Below are 21,916 nucleotides of genomic sequence, written 5' to 3'. Positions count from 1 at the left end.
ATGCCGCCATTGTCACCAATCCCGCGCATGCGCATACGCACCAACAAGCACCGCCACAATCCACCCCAGTAAGCTAAGCAGCGCCATCTAGTGGAGAACGGAGCCATTACACCAAGCTCCGCCCAACGGAGCCAACCTCGGTCTTCAGGAACACTAGTCTCTCTGCCTGCTTAGTTTGCGGACTATAAAGAGATTCATGGTTTGACTTCTAGGGGAAAACAAAGTAAGTTCAATCGTATTTCAGTCTGTTCGCTGGTCCATCTATTCCATTTTCTCTTTTTTTTCTCTTTTTCGTTTCTTTTTCTTGAATACAGAAAGAGAAAAACTTTATTTTTATTTTCAATTTTTACTAAAAATATTTGTATTTTTTTCTACTATATATTTTACTTTTGTGTAAATTTTTTCAAATTCTATTTTACTTCCATCGTTTCATTTTATTTCTATTGCAGTGTATTCATTTTTTCAAATTTTCAAAGGATTTCCTTTTTTTCTTTCCCTTTTTTTCTCTAATCAAGCTCCTTTCAACACCCAGACCAAAACACACATAGGATCTACCATAATTTATTTAATTTTAGTGTGTGTGTGTGTGTGTGTGTGTGTGTGTGTGTTGTTTTCAGTTTTTTAAGTTTAATTTTTTATTTTAATTAAAAAAATGTTTTTACCTCATTAATTCCTTTTCTCCCTTCAAAATGATGAAATGAAGGAATTCACCCAAAAAGAAGGGGCAGGAAGACACGACAGCCAGGGACTTAACTAACACAGATGCAAGCAAGATGTCTGAACCAGAATTTAGAATCATGATAATAAGAAGACTAGCTGGAGTTGAAAATAGATTCGAATCCCTTTCTGTGGAGATAAAAGAAGTAAAAGCTAGCCAGGATGAAATAAAAAATGGTATAACTGAGCTGCAATTTCAAATGGATGCCATGGTGGCAAGGATGGATGAGGCAGAGCAGAGAAATCAGCGATACAGAGGACAAACTTATGGAGAACAATGAAGCAGAAAAAAAAGGGAGATTAAGGCAAAAGAGCATGATTTAAGAATTAGAGAAATCAGTGACTCATTAAAAAGGAACAACATCAGAATCATAGGGGTCTCAGAAGATGAAGAGAGAGAAAAGGGGGTAGAAGGGTTATGTGAGCAAATCATAGCTGGAAACTTTCCTAACCTGAGGAAAGACACAGACATCAAAATCCAGAGAGCACATTCATCTAGTGTTGAATCCCATTAGATTCAACAAAAACCGACCATCAACAAGGCATATCATAGTCAAATTCACAAAATACTCAGGTAAGGAAAGAATCATGAAAGCAGCAAGGGAAAAACAGTCCTTAACCTACAAGAGAGGACAGGTCAGGTGTGTGGCAGACCTATCCACAGAAACTTGGCAAGCCAGAAAAGAGTGGCAGGATATATTCAATGTGCTGAATCAGAAAAATATGCAGCCAAGAATTCTTTATCCAGCAAGGCTGTCATTCAAAATAGAAGGAGAGATAAAAAGTTTCCCAAACAAAAATTAAAGGAGTTTGTGACCACTAAATCAGCCCTGCAAGAAATTTTAAGGAGGACTCTCTGCGGGGAGAAAAGATGAAAATAAAAAACAAATAATTAAAGACCAAAAGCAACAAAGACTAGAAAGGACCAGAGAACACCACCAGAAACTCCAACTCGACAAGAAACATAATGACAATAAATTCATATCTTCCAGTACTCACTCTAAACATCAATGGACTAAATGCTCCAATCAAAAGACATAGGGTAACAGAATAGATAAGAAAACAAGACCCCATCTATATGTTGTTTACAAGAGACCCACTTTAGACCTAAAGACACCTTCAGATTGAAAGTAAGGGGATGGAGAACCATCTTTCATGCTAATGGACACCAAAAGAAAGCCAGAGTAGCCATACTTATATCAGACAATCTAGACTTTAAAATAAAGACTGTACCAAGAGATGCAGAAGGGCATTATATCAAAATCAAGGGGTTTATCCACCAAGAAGACCTAACAATAGTAAACATTTATGTTCCAAATGTGGAATAACCCAAATATATAAATCAATTAATCACAAACATAAAGAAACTCATTGATAATACCATAATAGTAGGGGACCTCAACACCCCACTTACAACAATGGACAGATCATCTAATCAGAAAAATCAACAAGGAAACAATGGCTTTGAATGACACACTGGAGCAGATGGACTTAACAGATATATTCAGAACATTTCATCCTAAAGCAGCGGAACATACATTCTTCTCCAGTGCACATGAAACGTTCTCCAGAATAGATCACATACCAGGACACAAATCAGCCCTCAACAAATACAAAAAGATTGAGATCATACCGTTCATATTTTCAGACCACAACACTATGAAACTCAAAATCAACCACAAGAAAAAATGGAAAGATAACAAATACTTGGAGACTAAAGAACATCCTATTAAAGAATGAATGGGCTAACCAAGAAGTTAAAGAGGAAATTAAAAAGTACATGGAAGCCAATTAAAATGATAACACCCCAGCCCAAAACCTCTGGGACGCAGCAAAGGTGGTCATAAGAGGGAAGTATATAGCAATCCAGGCCTTCCTAAAGAAGGAAGAAAGGTCTCAGAAATACAACCTAATCTTACACTTTAATGAGCTGGAAAAAGAACAGCAAATAAAACCCCAAACCAGCAGAAGGCAGGAAATAATAAAGATTAGAGCAGAAATCAATGCTATCAAAACCAAAAACAAACAACAACAAAAAAACAAACAAACAAACAAAAAACAGTAGAACAGATCAATGAAACCAGAAGCTGGTTCTTTGAAAGAATTTTCAAAATTGATAAACTATTAGCCAGTTTGATCAAAAAGAAAAAAAAGAAAGGACCCAAATAAACAAAATCAAGAATGGAAGAGGGGAGATCACAACCAACACAGCAGAAATAGAAACAATAATAAGAGAATATTATGAATAATTATACACCAATAAAATGGGCAATCTGGAAGAAATGAACAAATTCATACAAACATATACACTACCAAAACTAAAACAGGAAAAAATAGAAAATTTGAACAGACCCATCATCAGTAAAGAAATCAAATTAGTAATCAAAAATCTCCCAAAAAACAAGAGTCCAGGGCCAGATGGCTTTCCAGGGGAATTCTACCAAACATTTAAGGAAGAGTTAACATCTATTCTCTTGAAGCTGTTCCACAAAATAGAAATGGAGGGAAAACTTCCAAACTCTTTCTATGAAGCCAGCATTACCTTGATTCCAGAACCAGACAAAGACACCACTAAAAAGGAGAACTATAGACCAATTTCCCTGATGAACATGGATGCAAAAACCCTCAACAAGATATTAGCCAACAACACATTAAAAAAATTATTCACCACGACCAAGTGGAATTTATACCTGGAATGCAGGGCTGGTTCAATATCCACAAAACAATTAATGGGATTCATCACATCAATAAAAGAAAGGACAAGAACCATATGATCCCCTCAATAGATGAGATGCAGAGAAAGTATTTGACAAAATACAGCATCCTTTCTTGATAAAAATCCTTAAGAAAGTAGGGATAGAAGGATCATACCTCAAGATCATAAAAGCCATATATGAAAGACCCAACGCTAATATCATCCTCAATGGGGAAAAACTAAGACCTTTCCCCCTAAGGTCAGGAACAAGACAGGGATGTCCACTCTCGCCACTGTTATTCAACACAGTATTGGAAGTCTTAGGCTCAGCAATCAGACAACACAAAGAAATAAAAGGCATCCAAATCAGCCAGGAGGAGGTCAAACTTTCACTCTTTGCAGATGACATGATACTCTATATGGAAAACCCAAAAGATTCCACCAAAAAACTACTAGAACTGATCCATGAATTCAGCAAAGTGGCAGGATGTAAAATCAATGCACAGAAATCTGTTGCATTCCTATACATCAATAATGAAGCAACAGAAAGAGAAATCAAGGAATCGATCCCATTTACAATTGCACCAAAAAATACCTAGGAATAAATCTAACCAAAGAGGTGAAAAATCTATACACTGAAAACTATAGAAAGCTTATGAAAGAAATTGAAGAAGACACCAACAAATGGGAAAATATTCCATGTTTCTGGATAGGAAGAACAAATATTGTTAAAATGTCAGTATTACCCAAAGCAATCTACATATTCAATGCAGTATCTATCAAAATAACACCATGGGGCACCTGGCTGGCTCAGCTGGTTAAGTGTCTGACTTCGGCTCAGGTCATGATCTCACGGTTCGTGAGTTCAAGCCCCGTGTCGGGCTCTGTGCTGACAGCTCAGAGCTTGGAGCCTGCTTCAGATTCTGTGTGTGTCTCTCTCTGTCCCTCCCCCACTCTGAATCTGTCTCTCTCTCTCTCTCTCTCTCTCTCTCTCAAAAATAAATAAACATTAAAATTTTTTTTTAAATAACACCAGCATTCTTCACAGAGCTAGAACAAACAATCCTAAAATTTGTATGGAACCAGAAAAGACCCTGAATAGCCAAAGCAATCTTGAAAAAGAAAACCAAAACAGGAGGCATCACCATCCTGGACTTCAAGCTATACTACAAAGCTGTAAGTATCAAGACAGTATGGTACTGGCACAAAAACAGACACTCAGATCAATGGAACAGAATAGAGAACCCAGAAATGGACCCACAAAGTATGGCCAACTAATCTTTGATAAAGCAGGAAAGAATATCCAGTGCAATAAAGGCAGTCTCTTCAGCCAGTGGTGCTGGGAAAACTGGACAGCAACATGCAGAAGAATGAACTTGGACCACTTTCTTACACCATACACAAAAATAAACTCAAAATGGATGAGAGACCTAAATGAAAGACAGGAAGCCTTCAAAATCCTCGAGGAGAAAGCAGGCAACAACCTCTTTGATCTTGGCTGCAGCAACTTCTTACTCAACACGTCTCCAAAGGCAATGGAAACAAAAGCAAAAATGAACTACTGGGACCTCATCAAAATAAAAAGCTTCTGGACGGTGAAGGAAACAATCAGCAAAACTTTTGGCAACCAATGGAATGGGAGAAGATATTTGCAAACGACATATCAGATAAAGGGTTAGTATCCAAAATCTATAACTTATCAAACTCAACACCCAAAAAACAAATAATCCAGTGAAGAAATGGGCAAAAGACATGAATAGACACTTCTCCAAAGCAGACATCCAGATGGCCAACTGACGTATGAAAAAATGCTCAACATCACTCATCATCAGGGAAATACAAATGAAAACCACAATGAGATACCACCTCACACCTGTCAGAATGGCTAACATTAACAACTTGGGCAACAACAGATGTTGGCGAGGTTGCAGAGAAAGAGGATCTCTTTTGTACTGCTGGTGGGAATGCAAACTGGTGCAGCCACTCTGGAAAACAGTATGGAGGTTCCTCAAAAAATTAAAAATAGAACTACCCTATGACCCAGTAATTGCACTACTATGTATTTATCCAAGGGATACAGGTATGCTGTTTTGAAGGGGCACATGCATCCAATGTTTATAGCAGCACTATCAACAATAGCCAAAGTATGGAAAGAGCCCAAATGTCCATCGATGGATGAATGGATAAAGAAGATGTATATATATATACAATAGAGTACTGCTCGGCAATCAAAAAGAATGAAATCTTGCCATTTGCAACTACATGGATGGAACTAGAAGGTATTATGTTAATCGAAATGAGTCAGAGAAAGACAAATATCATATGACTTCACTCATGAGGACTTTAAGACCAGAACAGATAACACAAGGGAAGGGAAGCAAAAATAATATAAAAACAGGGAGGGGGACAAAACATAAGAGACTTTTAAATATGGAGAACAGTTACTGAGGGGGTTGTGGCAGGGGGGATGGGCTAAATGGGTAAGGGACATTAAGGAATCTACCCCTGAAATCACTGTTGCACTCTATGCTAAGTTGGATGTAAATTAAAAAAAGAAAAAGAAAAAGAAAAGAAAAGAAATCAATTTTATTTCCAGGACAGTTCTTGGAAAACCTCAAGAATCTCTCGCTTTATATAATAAGCAGTATACATTCAAGAGTTGGTATCTAAAATAATGAGTATGTTCATATACAAAAAGCTTCCTTATAAAATAGGATCTCACAGTGAAGGTGCCTTCAAAACACTTTGCCATCTACTGAAGGGTAATACACTGACTTGATTGATATATCTGAAATACTTGCTAAAAATGGAAGCATTCTCTATGCTTGGATTTAGAACAGGAAGTGCGGGGGCACCTGAGTGGCTCAGTTGGTTAAGCATCCGAGCTGGGCTCAGGTCACAAGCTCTTGGTTTGTGGATCTGAGCCCTGCATCGGGCTCTGTGCTGACAGCTCAGAGCCTGGAGCCTGCTTCGGATTCTGTGTCTCCCTCTCTTTCTGCCCCTTCATCGCTCACGCTCTGTCTCTCTCTCTCTCTCAAAAAAGAAAGAAAACAGAATATGTAGTGTAAATATGAATATGATAATTGGGGATGGTAAAGCAAAAATTAGCCCAAACCTCCAGATTTCCCCTATTTAAAAACAGTGTTTCCCAGTGAAGTTATGTATATGATTTTTTTAATTGCAGCACTATTTCTTAACAGCATAAGATTGAAAACATGGCAAATGCCTGTCAATTGGAGAGCCGTTAAATGTTATGATACTTGCAGACAATGGACTAGATTGTAGGCATGAAAAATAAGCATCCCCTCTATATAGTAAGAAGAAAGAATCTTCAGAATAAATCAAATGAAAAACAACAGCAGCTCTAGTATGTTATTATTTGTGAAAGAAAAAAAAAAAGGAAGAGCATGAGAAATTGGTAATAGTGGTTGCTTCCAGGAAGGGGACCAGGGAGGTTGGGCACCAGGGGTAGGAGGGATCATTTTAACTAGGTAGCCTTTCATACCCATAAAAATTTATTAAAATAAATTAATAAAAGCTTTTTAAAAGGCTAAAATAATGCTGCTCATCACTATATACAATGTGATTACTCAGATCACATGGTATGTCATCAACTAGAGAAATCTGTTTGTTACCCTGGGATTTGGAAGTGTTTAGACCAGGCTGAGAACTCCCATATTGTTTCATTTTTTTCACAGGGGAAATGAATGTTCTGGTTTTAGGCCGATAGACAAATACACACATTTGTAAGCCCTCAAAGGCCTCTTCAGCAGTTCACAATGTCCTGCAATTTTATATAAAATGGGCAGTACCTATTGGAATTCCGGGGCTTTTTGTGTTCATTGTTGCTGGTGGAAACAAATGGCCCAGGACGGGTTTTTGTGTTTAATCACCCACTCCCCCAAGAGCCATTAGATATGCAAATGAAATCCTCCCAATATTCCGTGACTGAGGACTCCTCCCCATCCCACCTCCCCCCCTTTTATTTTGAATCATTAAAGCAACATGACTTGACTTGATCTGGGGAAGCATCAGGAACTTCAGTGGTGTCAGCTGTAATTTTGTCTTCCAGGATTAATGGAAGTTGCCACCATCATCTCTATGGCAAGGGTGTTAAAGTAAGCAAGCATGAATCCCTGCAGACCAGAACTAGGTGAAGACATCGGACTCAGAACTGAATGCAACCCGGGGACAGATCCATGCTTAACTACCCTAATGGGCATCCTGTCCCTAATCAGGTCAGGTGAGCCACAGTTCCCATTTAGTCAAATGAGCAGCAGACCATAACTACCCTTCTGCTGACAAGCTGTTTTTGTTTTAATCTCTACACCCAATGTGGGGCTTGAACTCACAACCTTGAGATCAAGGGTCCCATGTTCTACCCACTGAGCCAGCCAGGCTTCCCACCTGCTGGCAGGTTTTCTATCCTTGAAATGTGGGAGATTGAAACCCAAACATTCAATAACGCTTTCGTCTCCAACAAAGCTTCCCGGAGGGTTGGAGTCCCATTCTGCCTAGCCTTTCCCCACAAACTTTTTAAATAGAAAAGAATTTTGTTTTTAAAAATAACAGTCGGAAGATGTAGGGTTCTCAGGTGATGGTGGGAACTCAGGGACACTAACGACATTTGTTGACTTCAAAACCAGCCTTGGCAGAAGCCCGCTGGGCCAGAACGACAGACGCTACTGAGTCCGGGAGTCTGGGCCTGTAGGAGAGGGGCGCATTGCTCGGGACGCGCCTGCACCTGCCGGAAGTGGCTCGCTGGCGGCAGCCTCACTCGGCCTCCTGCTTCTCCTCTGGGATCTCCTTCTTCTCCTCCGGGGTCTCCTTCTCCTCGGGGATCTCCTTCTTCTCCTCGGGGATCTCCTTCTTCTCCTCCGGGATCTCCTTCTTCTCCTCCGAGATCTCCTTCTCCTCCGGGATCTCCTCCTCTTCGGGGATCTCCTCCTCTTCGGGGATCTCCTTCTCCTCGGGGATCTCCTTCTTCTCCTCCGGGATCTCCTTCTTCTCCTCCGGGATCTCCTTCTCCTCCGGGATCTCCTCCTCCTCGGGGATCTCCTTCTCCTCCGGGATCTCCACCAACAGGATCTGTTCACCGGGATCTGGGCCTGGGCTCATGCGGATCTGCACCGAGTGCTCCTCCGGCCCAGCCGCCCCTTCCCTGCCTTCCTCGGGCCTCTCAGGGGAGGCAGGTGGCGGAGAGCTGCGGGCTGGGGGCTCTGGCGGTGCTGGCTGGTCTGGGGCGGCGGATCCCGCCTCTCCCGCAGTGTCTTGCGAGCTCTTGGCCTGAAACCGGAAAGGGTGACTGGTGAGGCAAAGAACATCGGACATTTCTTGGAGGGGTCTTAGAGGGGTCTTGCACACCTCCCTGTTCCCCTTCCTCATACCCCCAAGGAGGAGAATGGCAGAGCACTCAGGGGTTCAATATAATGGATGAGAAGTGGGGGGATGGAAGGCATCAGGATTATTTGGTAGACACAGAGTATATTATGGTGAAGTTTAGGAATTAAAAGTCCTGGCTGGACTTAGCGGAAGGTCTTGGGGATATTTTGGGTCTCTGTTGATGGGCAGGGCTAGAAGCCAGAGTGGAGCTGCAGGTTCAAGCCTGCCCCTGAGCCATTGAGGGAGGAGAGGCTGAGACCAAGAAGGAGAACCACCAAGCCTTTGCAAAGCTGAGCCGGTGGCCCTGTCCACTGTCCAGTTACCAGGGCTGGGTGCTCCTGGGTGAATGAGACAAATTCTAAGCAAACAAGGTAAAAGGCTGAGATGGCAAAAGTAGCTGTGGGCTGTCCCCCTTTCTGGAAGCTCTCAAAGGTTGAGACCTCTCCTCCCCGGGGAGAAGAATGGGCAGGATACCACTGGCATTAGGCGGGGCTCAGCCCCCATACTTGGGGACTTGGTGGGTACTTCCAACCCCAGCCTTTGCGGTTCCTATGGACACTGGCCATGGTCTGTGTATCAGTAAAAACCCAAGCCTTCATGGATATTCGTGACCCCACCTGCCCTGTCTGACCCATCTCTGCATGAAAATAAATGGGAGAGAGTGGCCCCCAGAAAAGGGGGCCTGAATGGTCCACAGCTGTGCAAGACCCACATGTGAATTAAAGTGAAGGCGGTCAGCATGCTCGTGAGGAACAGAGACGTCTGAAGTTTGCTCAAGTCATAGGGTGTTGAAGGAAGGGAAGTGGGGTAGGGAACCCCACTCCAAGAACCCAAGGCAGCTCTGGGGACAAACCACTCCCTCTGTCTCAGTGTTCCTGCATGTTTTGGTACACCTGTTCCACCTTCCCCTATCTGCCCTAAACTCTGACAACACTCTTCCAGGGCAAGATGGTGCCCATTTAATGGGGCTTCCTGAAGCATCCTGCTGTGAATGGATCCAGAAGAATCGTGGGAAGGTTGGTCAAGTGCTTCGCCATGTTCAAAATGCCTTATAAAAGATATCCAAGGGGGACCTGGGTGGCTCAGTCAGTTAAGCATCCGACTTCAGCTCTGGTCATGATCTCATGGTTTGTGGGTTCGAGCCCTGCATCAGGGTCCATGCTGACAGCTTGGAGTCTGCTTCAGATCCTCTGTCCCCCTCTCCCTCTGCCCCTCTCCCACTCATGCTCTCTCTCTCTTTCTCTCTCAAAAAGAAACAAATATTAAAAAAAAAAAAAGACATCCAAGGTATCCTCCTTCATCTATACAATGCCATGTGGCAACCATGAGTAATCTGCATCTCAGAAAGCTTGAGGAACTTCCCCGGATCACAGACCTGGTGGTGACAGAGCTGGGATTTAGACCCGTATCTTTGGATTATTATTTAAGAGCTCCTTGCACTCTGCCATTCTACCCTGATTGTTCTAAAACTGACTTTTATTAGAATTCTCATGCAAATTTAATTCACATCTCCAAGCTGCCTGGGTAAAGAGCTAATATTCAGTAGCAATAAGCCCCATTTCAGATAAAGCCTTTCACTGTACTGAGAAGAGCCTTGGAGCTCACGTCTGCTCAGTCCCACGCAGCAGCCGGCACTAAGGACCCCAACTTGCTGGTTCGACCTTGACTCTGACAGTTTGTGAGCCAGGCAATCATATCTGTCCTCAGTCTGAGGCCCTGGGTGGCTGTATCTTGAGAAGATACTGGAACCCCAGGGAGCTTTGATGTCAACTCCCAGACTCCAGATATCAAATGATCTCTGGACAGGTCCTCCAGACTCTGACACCAGCCTGGATTGAGAATAAGTTCACTAGGCTCGTTTCCTGCCGCGCCCCCCCTGCCCCCCCGCCCAAGATTTATTTATTTTTGAGAAAGAGAACGCAAGTGGGGGAGGGGCAAAGAGGGAGGGGAAACAGAAGATCCAAAGCAGGCTCTGCGCTGACAGCAGTGAGTCCGATGCGGGGCTGGAACCCATGAACTGCGAGATCATTACCTGAGCTGAAGTCAGATGCTTAACCGATTGAGCCACCCAGGTGCCCCCTTTGAATTCTGTCATGTGGACTGCAGTCCCCTCCCTGCCACGGAGCTGCTACCTAACCACGGCCTCCTTCCCAACAGCCTCCCTAAAGGACAGTCATGAATAGTCATAATTAGTGCAATCTTTCTAATTGGCATTTTTGGCATTAGTCACAGAAAAGAGTCCCAGAACTAATTTTAAAATTCCCTTCAGATTTCTGAGGACTGGGGCGGGTAGGACAGTTGGCACTGTGCCTGCTGCAGAGTTTTTTCTCTTCAAATCTTTTCAAGTGTCACAGACACAAATATAAAATATGAGGACATCACTGCCATCTGGGGAGGGACATTCCCTGCCCACACCCACTGCTCCTACCTCTGCAAGTGCAGGAGGACTTCCTGTAGGAGGGTTTGCCCCCCTCAGCCCAGGCAGGGGAGCCTGGTCTCTCCACACCACCACAGTCGGTGGCTGGGGAAGTGGCACGCGATCCGATTCTGTCCAGTGACAGTGAGCCCTGGGACTTTTGCTGGAATCATGGGGAAAGAGGGACTTTCTGTTGGGAGTTGCTAAACCAGAAGGATGTAACCCTAGTGCCCTTGTGATGGGACGCCGTCCCTGAGGAAAGCAGAAATGACAGAATGGCAAAACCAGTCCCCTGGGCATTGTCTGAACTCCCGGATCCAGCCTTGCCTGAACTGCCCAGCTACCTGACCCCCAGCAATTCCCTGTTTTTTTAAGCTAACGTGAGCTGGCACCGTGACTTGCATTTCTGTCACTTGCAACCAAATGAGTCCTGACTGATGTGAAGAAGGGGGAGAGATTTCCCCGCTCTCTGAGGCACCCTGGCCCTCTCTCTGGCACGAGGCTGAAATGGACAGGGAGGCTGGGGAACCAACCGCGTTACCTGTTCCAGCAACTGCTGCTGCCTCGCTGCTGCCTCCAGCGCAGCCAGTTCCTTGAGCCGGGCCCTCAGGTGGGCAAGCTTGCCGGCTTTTGCCCCCTTGGCGCCCATCTTTCCTGCTATGGCCAGGGCGGCGTTGAACAGCTTGGGGGTGCCTGCCCGGGGAGGAAGGATGAACACGCTCTTCTCCTTGGGCTTGTTGTTATTTCTTAGCATGCGCCTGAAAGAAAGCAGTGCCCGTGAACATCACAAGCATGCTCTGGGAGAGAAGAAAGCATCATTCACGTAGAATCCACTGGGGTTGTGGTGTGGCGGTGGTGGTTTTGGCTGGCGAACTGTGAGTAAGCAGGGCGCGAAGTGCTTTATGCGTCGCATCTCAGTCAGTGATGGGAGCAACCGGGACGATGTGGGTTTATTGTCTGTACCTTATAGAGGAGGAATGCAGGCTCAGAGGGGTCAAGAACTTTTCTGAGGTCACACGGGAAATACTGAATGATACTATAACATATGGACTCAGAAATAGGATGCTCCGCTGAAAAAAGACCCAAAGCCTTTCCCTTCTCTTCCTTTTGCTTTGCTGTCATTTTGCCATCCTCACCATCACCTCTGTCAACACTTACTGAGTGTCTGTATGTGTCAGGTGCTATGCTCAGTCCTTTACAGACCCTCTTCAGTGGCCCCTGAGATCCCCCTCCCTGGTGTTCCCTCCCCTTGAGGGGTGAGTGGGACATGTGACTTGCTTTCAACCAGCAGAATACAGCAAGGGTGATCAGATACCACCATGTCACATGGGACTGTGATCTCTGTCTTACAAGGAGACTCTCCCTCACTGGCTTTGATGAAGCAAGTGGCCATGTTGGGGGAGGCCCACGTGGCAAGAACCAAGGGCAGCTTCCGGCCAACAATTAGCTGGAACTGAGACCCCCAGTCCTACAACCACAAGACACTGAAGTCGGCTCACAAGCATGTGACCTTGGAAGCAGGTCCTTCCCCAGGGGACATTTGAGATGGGACTCAGCTCTGGCCCGCACCTTGATTACAGCCTTGCAGCAGACCCACCAAAGCCACCCCAGACTTCTGACCCACGGAAACTCTGAGGTAATCAATACGTGTGGTTTTAAAAGCTACTCAGTGTGTGGTAATATCATTACGTAACAACAGATAACTGATACACATTCTGTCATTTAAATCTCACAGAATCCTCACAGGTAGGCCCTATTTTTCTCCCTCATTTCAAATAAAGATATGCAAGGCCAGAGGGGTAAGTAATTTTCCCAAGGTCACACAGTGAGGAAATCACAGGGGCAGAATTAAAACCCAGATTTAAATGCAGTTTGCCACCCTGCTCTCTAAATAAGGAGACAATCTTCCATCGAACAGAGCCCCAGCCTTTGATAAGGAATATTTCACGCTACAGATATGTGATGAGTGGTTTGGCTCAAGAACAAATGAATTGTGTCTGCAGTCTAGTGGGCCTAGACTCCTAATTGGCAAATTCATTCACCAGGGCTCCAGCAAAACTTGTTTGTTTAAAAATGAGGCCATTACTGGCTGCTTATCTAATCAGAGGTAATGGATTTAAATTGTGCATATTGATATTAATTGCCCAAGACTTGCATTTTCCGGCTGGGACTCCCCCAGGAGAACACAAACATGATAATTCATCAGCGGCCTCTCCATGCCTGGCACTGTCACCTGTGTCATTTAGTCCATAACTCACAGCATGACAGTCTGTGGGAAGGCTCGGCGTGGTACAAAAATGACACAATAGAACTATCTATGGGACTTTTTCTGATTGCTAAGGGGCTGTCTCTCTTTTGAGACACTGAGCTGGCTTCTGGGACATTGCCAGATTAAGGAAATTCAGCCTCATTTTCCGATGACGCATTTTCCTATAAGTAGGATCGCACATTCATCCCTGGAGAAAGTAGCATGCATGAGACCTTTTTGCCCTATTTCTTGGAGTGGCCAAGCCAGAGAGCTGAGCACTTCACTTATTCGGGGCCTCCGGTCCTCCATCTGTAAAGCAGGTAGTTTAGACAGAATCCCACACGTGGCTGTCACCAACTCAGACATCCCCAGACTCTATGGCTCTCAGATCGTGCCTTTTCCTTTGATGGGCAGAGCTCCCACATGATCCCCTGCCTCTGTCCTCAAGCTTGCCTTTCCAGAGAACCACCTCTCTGATGAATCATGCCACAGCTCTGGTCCCAGGGCCTCTGTGCTGCAAGGCCCGTCAGCAACTCCTTTCTCTGGCTGCTCCCCACCCCAGGCCAGCACCTCAGCCCCTCGGCCTCCTCCAGTGCCAGGCACAGGCTCACCACACGTGGTCAGGAGCCTCTGCGGGATGCTAGTTGATTTGCCACACCCTCACCTAACCTAGCCAAAGAAATGGGTGGCTTTCTTGGGCCTTGCTCCTCTTGCTGGGGAAGAAGGTAGGGTAGGGGGACCTGGAGCCCACTCTCCGACATAAACAGTCGATTCTCACTATTCCTGGTAGTGTCGCTCTGTAGAGCCCCTGCAAACACCGAATTAGTGAACACCGAGTCATTGTTTGTGGGGCAAACACAGGCTTAGGTTTCTGCGAGCCTCTCATGACAACATTTTCATCAACTAATCAATATTTGTGTGTGTTTCTGTTTACAGACATCTTATGTAATACACAGTTGATTCATTACCATTGAACTCACGACGAACATCGCTGAAAGTCATGCCTCAACGAAGCTTGTCTAACCCACGTGTTTCCTCTGTAAGGCCCATCCCAGCCCTCTTGCCCTTGGGAACACAGACAGCACCTCAGCACTACACTTAGGGGCCATTTTAAATAGCAAAATCACCAATAAGGATCACAAAAATGTGAAAAAGGTGGCACTAAACAGACCACAAAAGGACGCTTGCTTCCAAGTGTTCAGACGCTTACGAGCTGAAACAATAAAGCAGAGCGTCACCTTGTTCAACTTCTGCCCAGGACGTGCACTTCGGGCAACTCAAAGTTTCACTGCTCTGCACACATCCACGGAATACTGGGAATGCCCGTGAGTGCTGATTTCAGGGTTACAAATAAATTTTAGTGAGTAGGCAAATTGCAAACACAGAATCGCAAATACGCGACTAATGAGGATTGGCTATATTTCCCTGTTCCTCGGGAGAGCAGGAGGAAACGGGCAAATTTTGTGGGAGAAGTTCAGACAGACTGGCCTTTGGAAGGGCCCAGTGGCTTCCCTAAGAGCAAACAGGGAAGCTGGGTTACAGGGCGGCCTCCTTCCTCAGGGGACCCCAGCATCCTGCATGTATCATGGGCCAACATCAACACAGCCTCCATTCACCTGGGGGTGCCGAAAGGGTTTTCTTAAAACTTAAGTCATGTCAAATCATTTGTCTGTGTAAAACCCCACACAGCTGCCATCTCCCTCAGAATAAAACCCAAAGCCACTGCAAGGCGTCACCTGCGAGGCCCTACCCAAGCTCATCCCCTTGACTTCTCCCATCCCATATCAAGCTACTCTTATTTTCTTGCTGGTCCACGCACACACTGAGCTTGCTCCTCCACAGAGCCTTTGCACATGCTGTTCCCTCTGGCTGGAATGCTCTTCCCTGCAATCAGTCCTGCTCATGCTTTTATTCTGTGCAGGTCCCGGCTGAAATACCATTTTCCTCAGAATGGTTTTTCCTGGCCAACTTATCTCAAGTAACTCCCTCCATCACTTCTGTCTCCTCGATGTGGTTTGTGTCCCCTCACAGCCCTGTGCCCAGCTGGGGATATCACATAACCATTCATTTCTCCATTGTTGGTCTCCCCTATTAGAATTCAAGCTTTATGTGGTCCCTGCTGTGTCCCCAGGGCCTAGAACTATGTACTCAATACATTATTGTGTGCTGTGAATGAAGGCAGTTTATTTATGGTGTCATTTCATAGAATGAGGTAGAAAATAGGAATATATGATAAAAGGCAAGGGAGGCAAAACCAGATATATAGATTTGAAAAGGCTTTATCCAATGAGAAAATTATAGAGAGGATTTAATGGATAAAGAGGAACCATTATTAATGTTCACTGAGCTCTCCCACATGCCAGGTACCTTGCTGGAGACATTCATACACACTATTTTATTTAATCTTCCCAACAACACAGTAGAGGGGATTACCCTTATTTTACAGAACTGCAGAAAACTGAGACCTGAGAAGTTGAGTAACTTCTCTAAAACCACACATCCAGTACCTCACAAGGACAGGGTTTGAGCCCTGTAACTTCCCAAGCCTGTTGTGGATTTTCTACCACACCCTGCTGCCTCCATCACTCAACTCAAAACCTGATCTGAAGGGTTTGAAAACAAACAAACAAAAAAAACTGCTTTTCTAAAAACTTACCTATTCTTCAACAGTACAAAACACAGATACATGAGGTGGTTCGCTGCAGCACTGTTGAGAATTGCAAAATATTGGAAATGGCCTAAACGCCCATTCATAGAAATGGTCTGCAAGCATCAGAGGAATGCAGATGGGTCTATGGCCTGATAGAGAAGGCTTCTCAGGATTTGTTGTCATGTGAAAAAAAGCAAAGTGCAAAAGAAAGTCTACAGTATGCTACCTTTTGTGTGAGACAGAAAAGAAAAGAAAATATTCACCCATCTGCCCATTTCTGCAGAAGGAAACACATTGAGGAAGCAGCAGAAGCTAATGAGCCTGGGTTTGTATAGGGGCAACCGGATGGGGGGTAGCTGGGACAGTCTCCGGGCATCCCATTTTGTTGCATTATGACTTTGGGTGCCATGTTAATGTTTGACATATTCAAAACAACAAAAAATCAACAAGGATTGGGGGTGAGAGGAATCATAAAAAGTGGGATGCAAACCTGGGTGTATTTCACATGAACAGAACACCCACACTAAAGGGAGAAAAAAGAAATGAATCCAAATAACTCTGAACACAACACTTACATCGTAGACACTCAGGCTAAAGACCAAAGGAAATGTACCAAATGTTGAATTCTGCTGAGAAGGCTTCTCCCCAGCCCCCACCCCAGTGGTATGGGAGAGCAATTCTGAAACTGCTTTCTCTATATGGTAGGACTGAACAAAGGAGTTAATGTAATGAGGGTAAAGAGAGCTAAATTTCTCAGGGTTGGAGAAGAAATTTACCAAATATGGGAAAGGAACAGATTAGAAGGATTTCCATGGTGTTGGACTGAAATCGTTAGGTACAGACACAGATACAGACAGCAAAATAGATATTGATATATACACATATATAGATACACTTATTTTTTTAATGTTTACTGTTTTATTTTTGAGAGAGAGAGAGAGAGAGAGAGAGAGAGAGAGAGAGAGAGAGAACACAAGTGGGGGAGGGGCAGAGAGAGAGAGAGAGAGGGAAAGAGAGAATCCTAGCAGGCTCCACACTGATAGCAGCGAGACTGATGCGGGACTCGAACTCATGAACCATGAGATCATGACCTGAGCTGAAGTCGGACACTCAACTGACTGAGCCACCCAGGTGCTCCTACACTTATTTATGTATATTTGCATGTGGGTGTATTTCCCAGCTCTGCCCACTTCAGAGCCTAGTAGCACCCCAGTAGCAATGAGCACATGGAGTGCTCAAATGTTGGTTTCTAAAAACCATTTCCACCTACAAGGAATCAAATGGCCATTTCCAGGGATGTGGCAGGGAAAGTACAAGATGACCCCAGAGCATCTTATTGTGGCTCTTAGCAAGAAAGTGCTAAAACGTGTTGGGGACGTTATAAAGAGTCACAAGAGCAAGCCTGAAGAGGCGCCTGCTGTCCAAATTTAGTGCAATTTGACACCAAAACAATGACTGTAACATGATATTTATGGAACAAAACAAATCCATATTGATATAGATAAATGAATAAACCAATAAATGGGAAGGAAGAGAAAGCTCTTCCTTAAAGTAGAATGCTCACTAATAAACGTAGAAGGCACAATACGTAGGAGTCAGAAAATTACCATTTGGCAACCACTGCAGCAATCACTGATTTAGCAAGAACCCTCAATGGGCACTGGAAGTAGCAAGTGAAGGCTTGATGGGGAACAGGAGGTCCAGATAGCCTCAGAGTGACTCCCCACTAATTACTTATCAATTTCAAAGAGAAAAATGTTAACTTTAGAGTCCAGAAGGCTTAATTAACCAAGTGATGGAAAGGAAAATCATCAATAATACTGGGAGAAACCAGCATCTCATGCCTCTCGATATGCTGCACTAAGAAGAATACAACATCCCTTTTTTTTTTTTAAAGTAAGCTCGGGGCGGGGCGCCTGGGTGGCTCGGTCGGTTGGGCATCCGACTTCAACTCAGGTCACGATCTCGCGGTCCGTGAGTTCGAGCCCCGCGTTGGGCTCTGGGCTGACAGCTCAGAGCCTGGAGCCTGCTTCAGATTCTGTGTCTCCCTCTCTCTCTGCCCCTCCTCCGTTCATGCTCTGTCTCTCTGTCTCAAAAATAAATAAATGTTAAAAAAAAATTAAAAAAAAAAATAAATAAATAAATAAAATAAAGTAAGCTTGGGGCGCCTGGGTGGCTCAGTCGGTTGGGCATCCGACTTCGGCTCAGGTCATGATCTCGCAGTTCGTGAGTTCAAGCCCTGCATCGGGCTCTGTGCTGACAGCTCAGAGCCTGGAGCCTGTTTCAGATTCTGTGTCTCCCTCTCTCTCTGACCCTCCCCCGTTCATGCTCTGTCTCTCTCTGTCTCAAAAATAAATAAACGTAAAAAAAATTAAAAAAAACAATAAAGTAAGTTCTACAACCAACATGAGGCTTGAACAACAACAAGAGACACATCCTCTACCGACCCAGCCAGCCAGGCGCTCCCACAACATCACTTTTGAGTAATTTCTGCCCTAATGCAGAACCTGAAGGTAATCATGAGAAAATATCAGAACATCAGCTGAATCTAAATGAAGAGACATTCTACAAAATAACTGGCCTGTCCTCTTCGAAGTCACTAAAGATGGAAAAAGGCTGAGGAACGAACCCAGATCGAAGGAGACTGCAGATACGAGGCAGTGTAATGAACAGGTGGTCCTCCACTGGATTCAGGAATAGAAAAGAAGATAGGAAAGGCCGTAAAAGGCACGACTGGGACAATTAATCAAATTTGAAGATGGATTAGGGATGAGATAATAGCATCGTTTCAATACTGAATTTCCTGATTTTGATAAAGGTACAACGGTTATATAAGCAAAAGTTTTAGTCTTTACAAAATGCACACTGAAGTGTATACAGACTTTTTAAAATAAAACTAATGTACCTGGCCTTCTTCCGGAGTAACTTCTGAGACTCAGGATAATGCACCAAAATTTCATTCAGGTCCTTCTTATCCAGAATGAAGAGGTTGGTGAACCCGTGGGCAACCACATTGGCGGTGCGACGATTCCCGCCACCAACAGCCAGCAAGCTGGGGCAGAAAAGGGAGGGAGGTGAGATGTGGCAGGCTGTGGCTGTGATCCCACTAAAGTGCTCCTCTCTACCTCTTGCCTGGAGCACGGTGGCGGCCCCACACGGCGGAGAGCCGGGGCCGACCCTGCATATGTCAGCATCCACAGCCCTTGAGGACGAAGTCCCACCCGCTGGCCACCCGCCCCTCCAGCTGGGGCCCACGTCTCCTCATTTCACCCCAGCGTCCCTCTGACCTTATTTCTCCAAACACAGATCCAGCCTTCAGCGTCACCAGCACGGCCTTCCCATCAGGGCCACCCAAGACTTGCACCTCTCCTGCCTGGATGATGTACATCTCTCGGCCTATCTCCCCCTGAAACAGAGAAAGGGTGAGCCCCTCTGTCCTTTCCCAAAATGACCATAAAGGCAGCAGGGCTGGGCCCAGAGGCTGGTGGCACAGCACAGAGGAATGTGAGCCGGCATCCAGCCCCACCACCAACTTGGTCGCTTCCCCTCTGGGGCCTCAGTCTCCCCATCTGTGGATTGGGGAGAGTGGCCACCCCGAACCTGCCTGACAGGGTTATATGGGGAGTTAGTGGTGTGATGGAAAGCAAAATTCAGGGTAAGCTAGGAGGTGCAGGTGCAATGCATTCTGCAAACTCCCATTGATACACTCCAGTGGAGGGCCCAGAGGCATGGAAAGTCCAACAGTGGTTCATACAATAAGCTGATACCTGTGCCGAGCACATACCACTTCAGGAGCTTGGTAAGCATTGGCTGATTGAAATAGGAATGAGAACAACATCAGTCATGTTGTCTGGCCCTTGTACAACGTTCGTCTGTGCGAGGCACTGTTCTAAGTGTTATATGTGTCTGAGCCTGCTTAATCCCCAACAGCTCTGGGATACGAACTCTTTGCCTGAGGGCACAAAGCTAGGCCAGGGGAGAGCAGGGATTTGAACCCAGGCGGTCTGGTTCCAGACTTTATGGTTGTTGTGGGTTAAACTGTGTCCCTCCCAAACTCACTTGGTGAAGTCCTAACCCCAGTTGCTCAGAATATGACCTTCTTTGGAAAGAGGGTCATTGCAGATATAATTAGTTAAATTAAGATGAGGCCGAACTGGAGTTGGGTGAGCCCCTCACCCAACATGACTGGTGTTCTTATAGAGGGGACATTTGGACAGAGACAGGCATACAGAGAAGACAACATGAAGTGACCCAGGAAGGGGAGAGCCATCTATAAGCCAAGGAGAGAGGAGCAGATCCTTTCCTCACAGCCTTGAGAAGGAACCAATCCCTACCGACACCTTGATCTTGGACTTCCAGCCTCCAGGATGGTGACACAATACATTTCTGTTGTTTAAGCCACCCACTCTCTGGTCCTTTGTTACAGAAGCTGTAGCAAACTATTTCAATGGTCTTAATCCCAAATTAAAACAAATGATGAATGAATAGCTTGCTTTGGACTGCCATTAGAAACCCCGTCTGTTATGCACCTTCTGATCCTCATGCCCCCAACAGACCCCTACTTCCTGTGGGTCACACCTGAAAGGACAGAGATCAAGGGCAGGTAAATCGATTACACTTCTGATTCATTTGACAAACATTTCCTGGACATCTCACACGTGCATGAGCTTCTTAACAAATGGGAAGTTTCATTTCCCTGTTTCTGTGTTCAATTTGACACGGACTGAAGGGTCTAAAGAGCTCACCCTCACCTAACTAACCAGCCCTGTTTGGGGGGGCGGTGGGGGGGGTGCCCCAGGGGTGTCTCAGAGAGATCATCGCAGAGCAAAACTGGACAGCAGAGGGTGCCATTCGCACTTGCTCATCAAGGGCTCACTTCCACCTGCCGACTCCAACCACCTGGCTGACGCTTCCTCATTTGCAGTAGATTCTACATTACCCTCAAGGATAATAACAGCAGCAATGGTACCTCCTCTGTGCCAGCATGGTGCCAAACTCTGTAGGCACAACTTACTCAATTTGCACAACCATCCCATGAGGCGGTACCCTCAACATCCCTACTTTACCCATGAGAAGAGAGAGAGTCAGAGAGGGGAAGCCAGTGCCCCAAGGCTGCACAGCTAGGAAGCAGCTCCAGCATCAGACAAATCACTCTATTGCTCCCAAACCCCTTGGCCTCTAGGGCTGCCTCTCTAAATTCTCAACCAGCTGTAACACTGTTTCCCCATTTCCCTGGGCTCTCTGCTTCCAGAAACTTCACTGCTGCACAGCATACAACTTGGAGATGGGGGCCTTCTTGGGCTGGTTTCCTGAGTCTTACAGGGGTTGCTTGGGCTTTTTTTTTCACCCCTGTACACACATTGTCTTGACAGCTTGGGAACAAGAGGACTCAAACCTGAGTTCCTGTCCTTCCACCTTAACCACTCACTCACCAGGTGACCTTGGTCTCACCTTGAAGAATGGAAGCAGAAGCCCTAGACATGTGTAGCCCTGGGTTCAAATCCAAATGTTTTCCAGGATCAGAGGGGTGGTTTAAGGAGTGAGGGGAGCCTGGTATGGGGCAGTGGGGAGGGGTGGGGCCTGTGGCATCAGGAGGGAGGGCAATGTTCCCCTTCAGGGGACTCTTGCTATTTGGGAAAGTAGGGCTCAGTGCTAACAGATTTTTTTCTGTTTTCAGCCAGAAATCTGACTTTCTATGCAAAGCTTCAAATTAAAAAAAAAGTTTTAATGTTTATTTATTTTTGAGAGAGAGAGAGAGAGAGAGAGAGAGCTAGTGGGGGAGGGGCAGAGAGAGAGAGGGAGACACAG

The 21,916-nt window shown here is 45.3% G+C and overlaps 1 protein-coding gene across 1 annotated transcript in view; it reads right to left on the bottom strand.

The window, feature by feature from the left end:
- Nucleotides 1-270: 270 nt before the first annotated feature.
- The window catches only part of CNGB1 (cyclic nucleotide gated channel subunit beta 1), an 85,749-nt gene continuing 64,103 nt past the window's right edge, over nucleotides 271-21,916 (bottom strand). The window contains exons 32-35 of the mRNA XM_053211125.1: nucleotides 19,396-19,514; nucleotides 19,014-19,160; nucleotides 11,752-11,968; nucleotides 271-8,698 (exon numbers count right to left, since the gene is read on the bottom strand). Of these exons, the coding sequence (XP_053067100.1) occupies nucleotides 8,186-8,698; nucleotides 11,752-11,968; nucleotides 19,014-19,160; nucleotides 19,396-19,514 (996 nt within the window). The 3' untranslated portion in view covers nucleotides 271-8,185. The remainder of the gene's footprint in view (nucleotides 8,699-11,751; nucleotides 11,969-19,013; nucleotides 19,161-19,395; nucleotides 19,515-21,916) is intronic.

Source organism: Acinonyx jubatus, chromosome E2 (genome assembly GCF_027475565.1).
Source record: "Acinonyx jubatus isolate Ajub_Pintada_27869175 chromosome E2, VMU_Ajub_asm_v1.0, whole genome shotgun sequence".
NCBI lineage: Eukaryota > Metazoa > Chordata > Mammalia > Carnivora > Felidae > Acinonyx > Acinonyx jubatus.
This window is presented reverse-complemented; position numbering and strand designations above follow the sequence as displayed.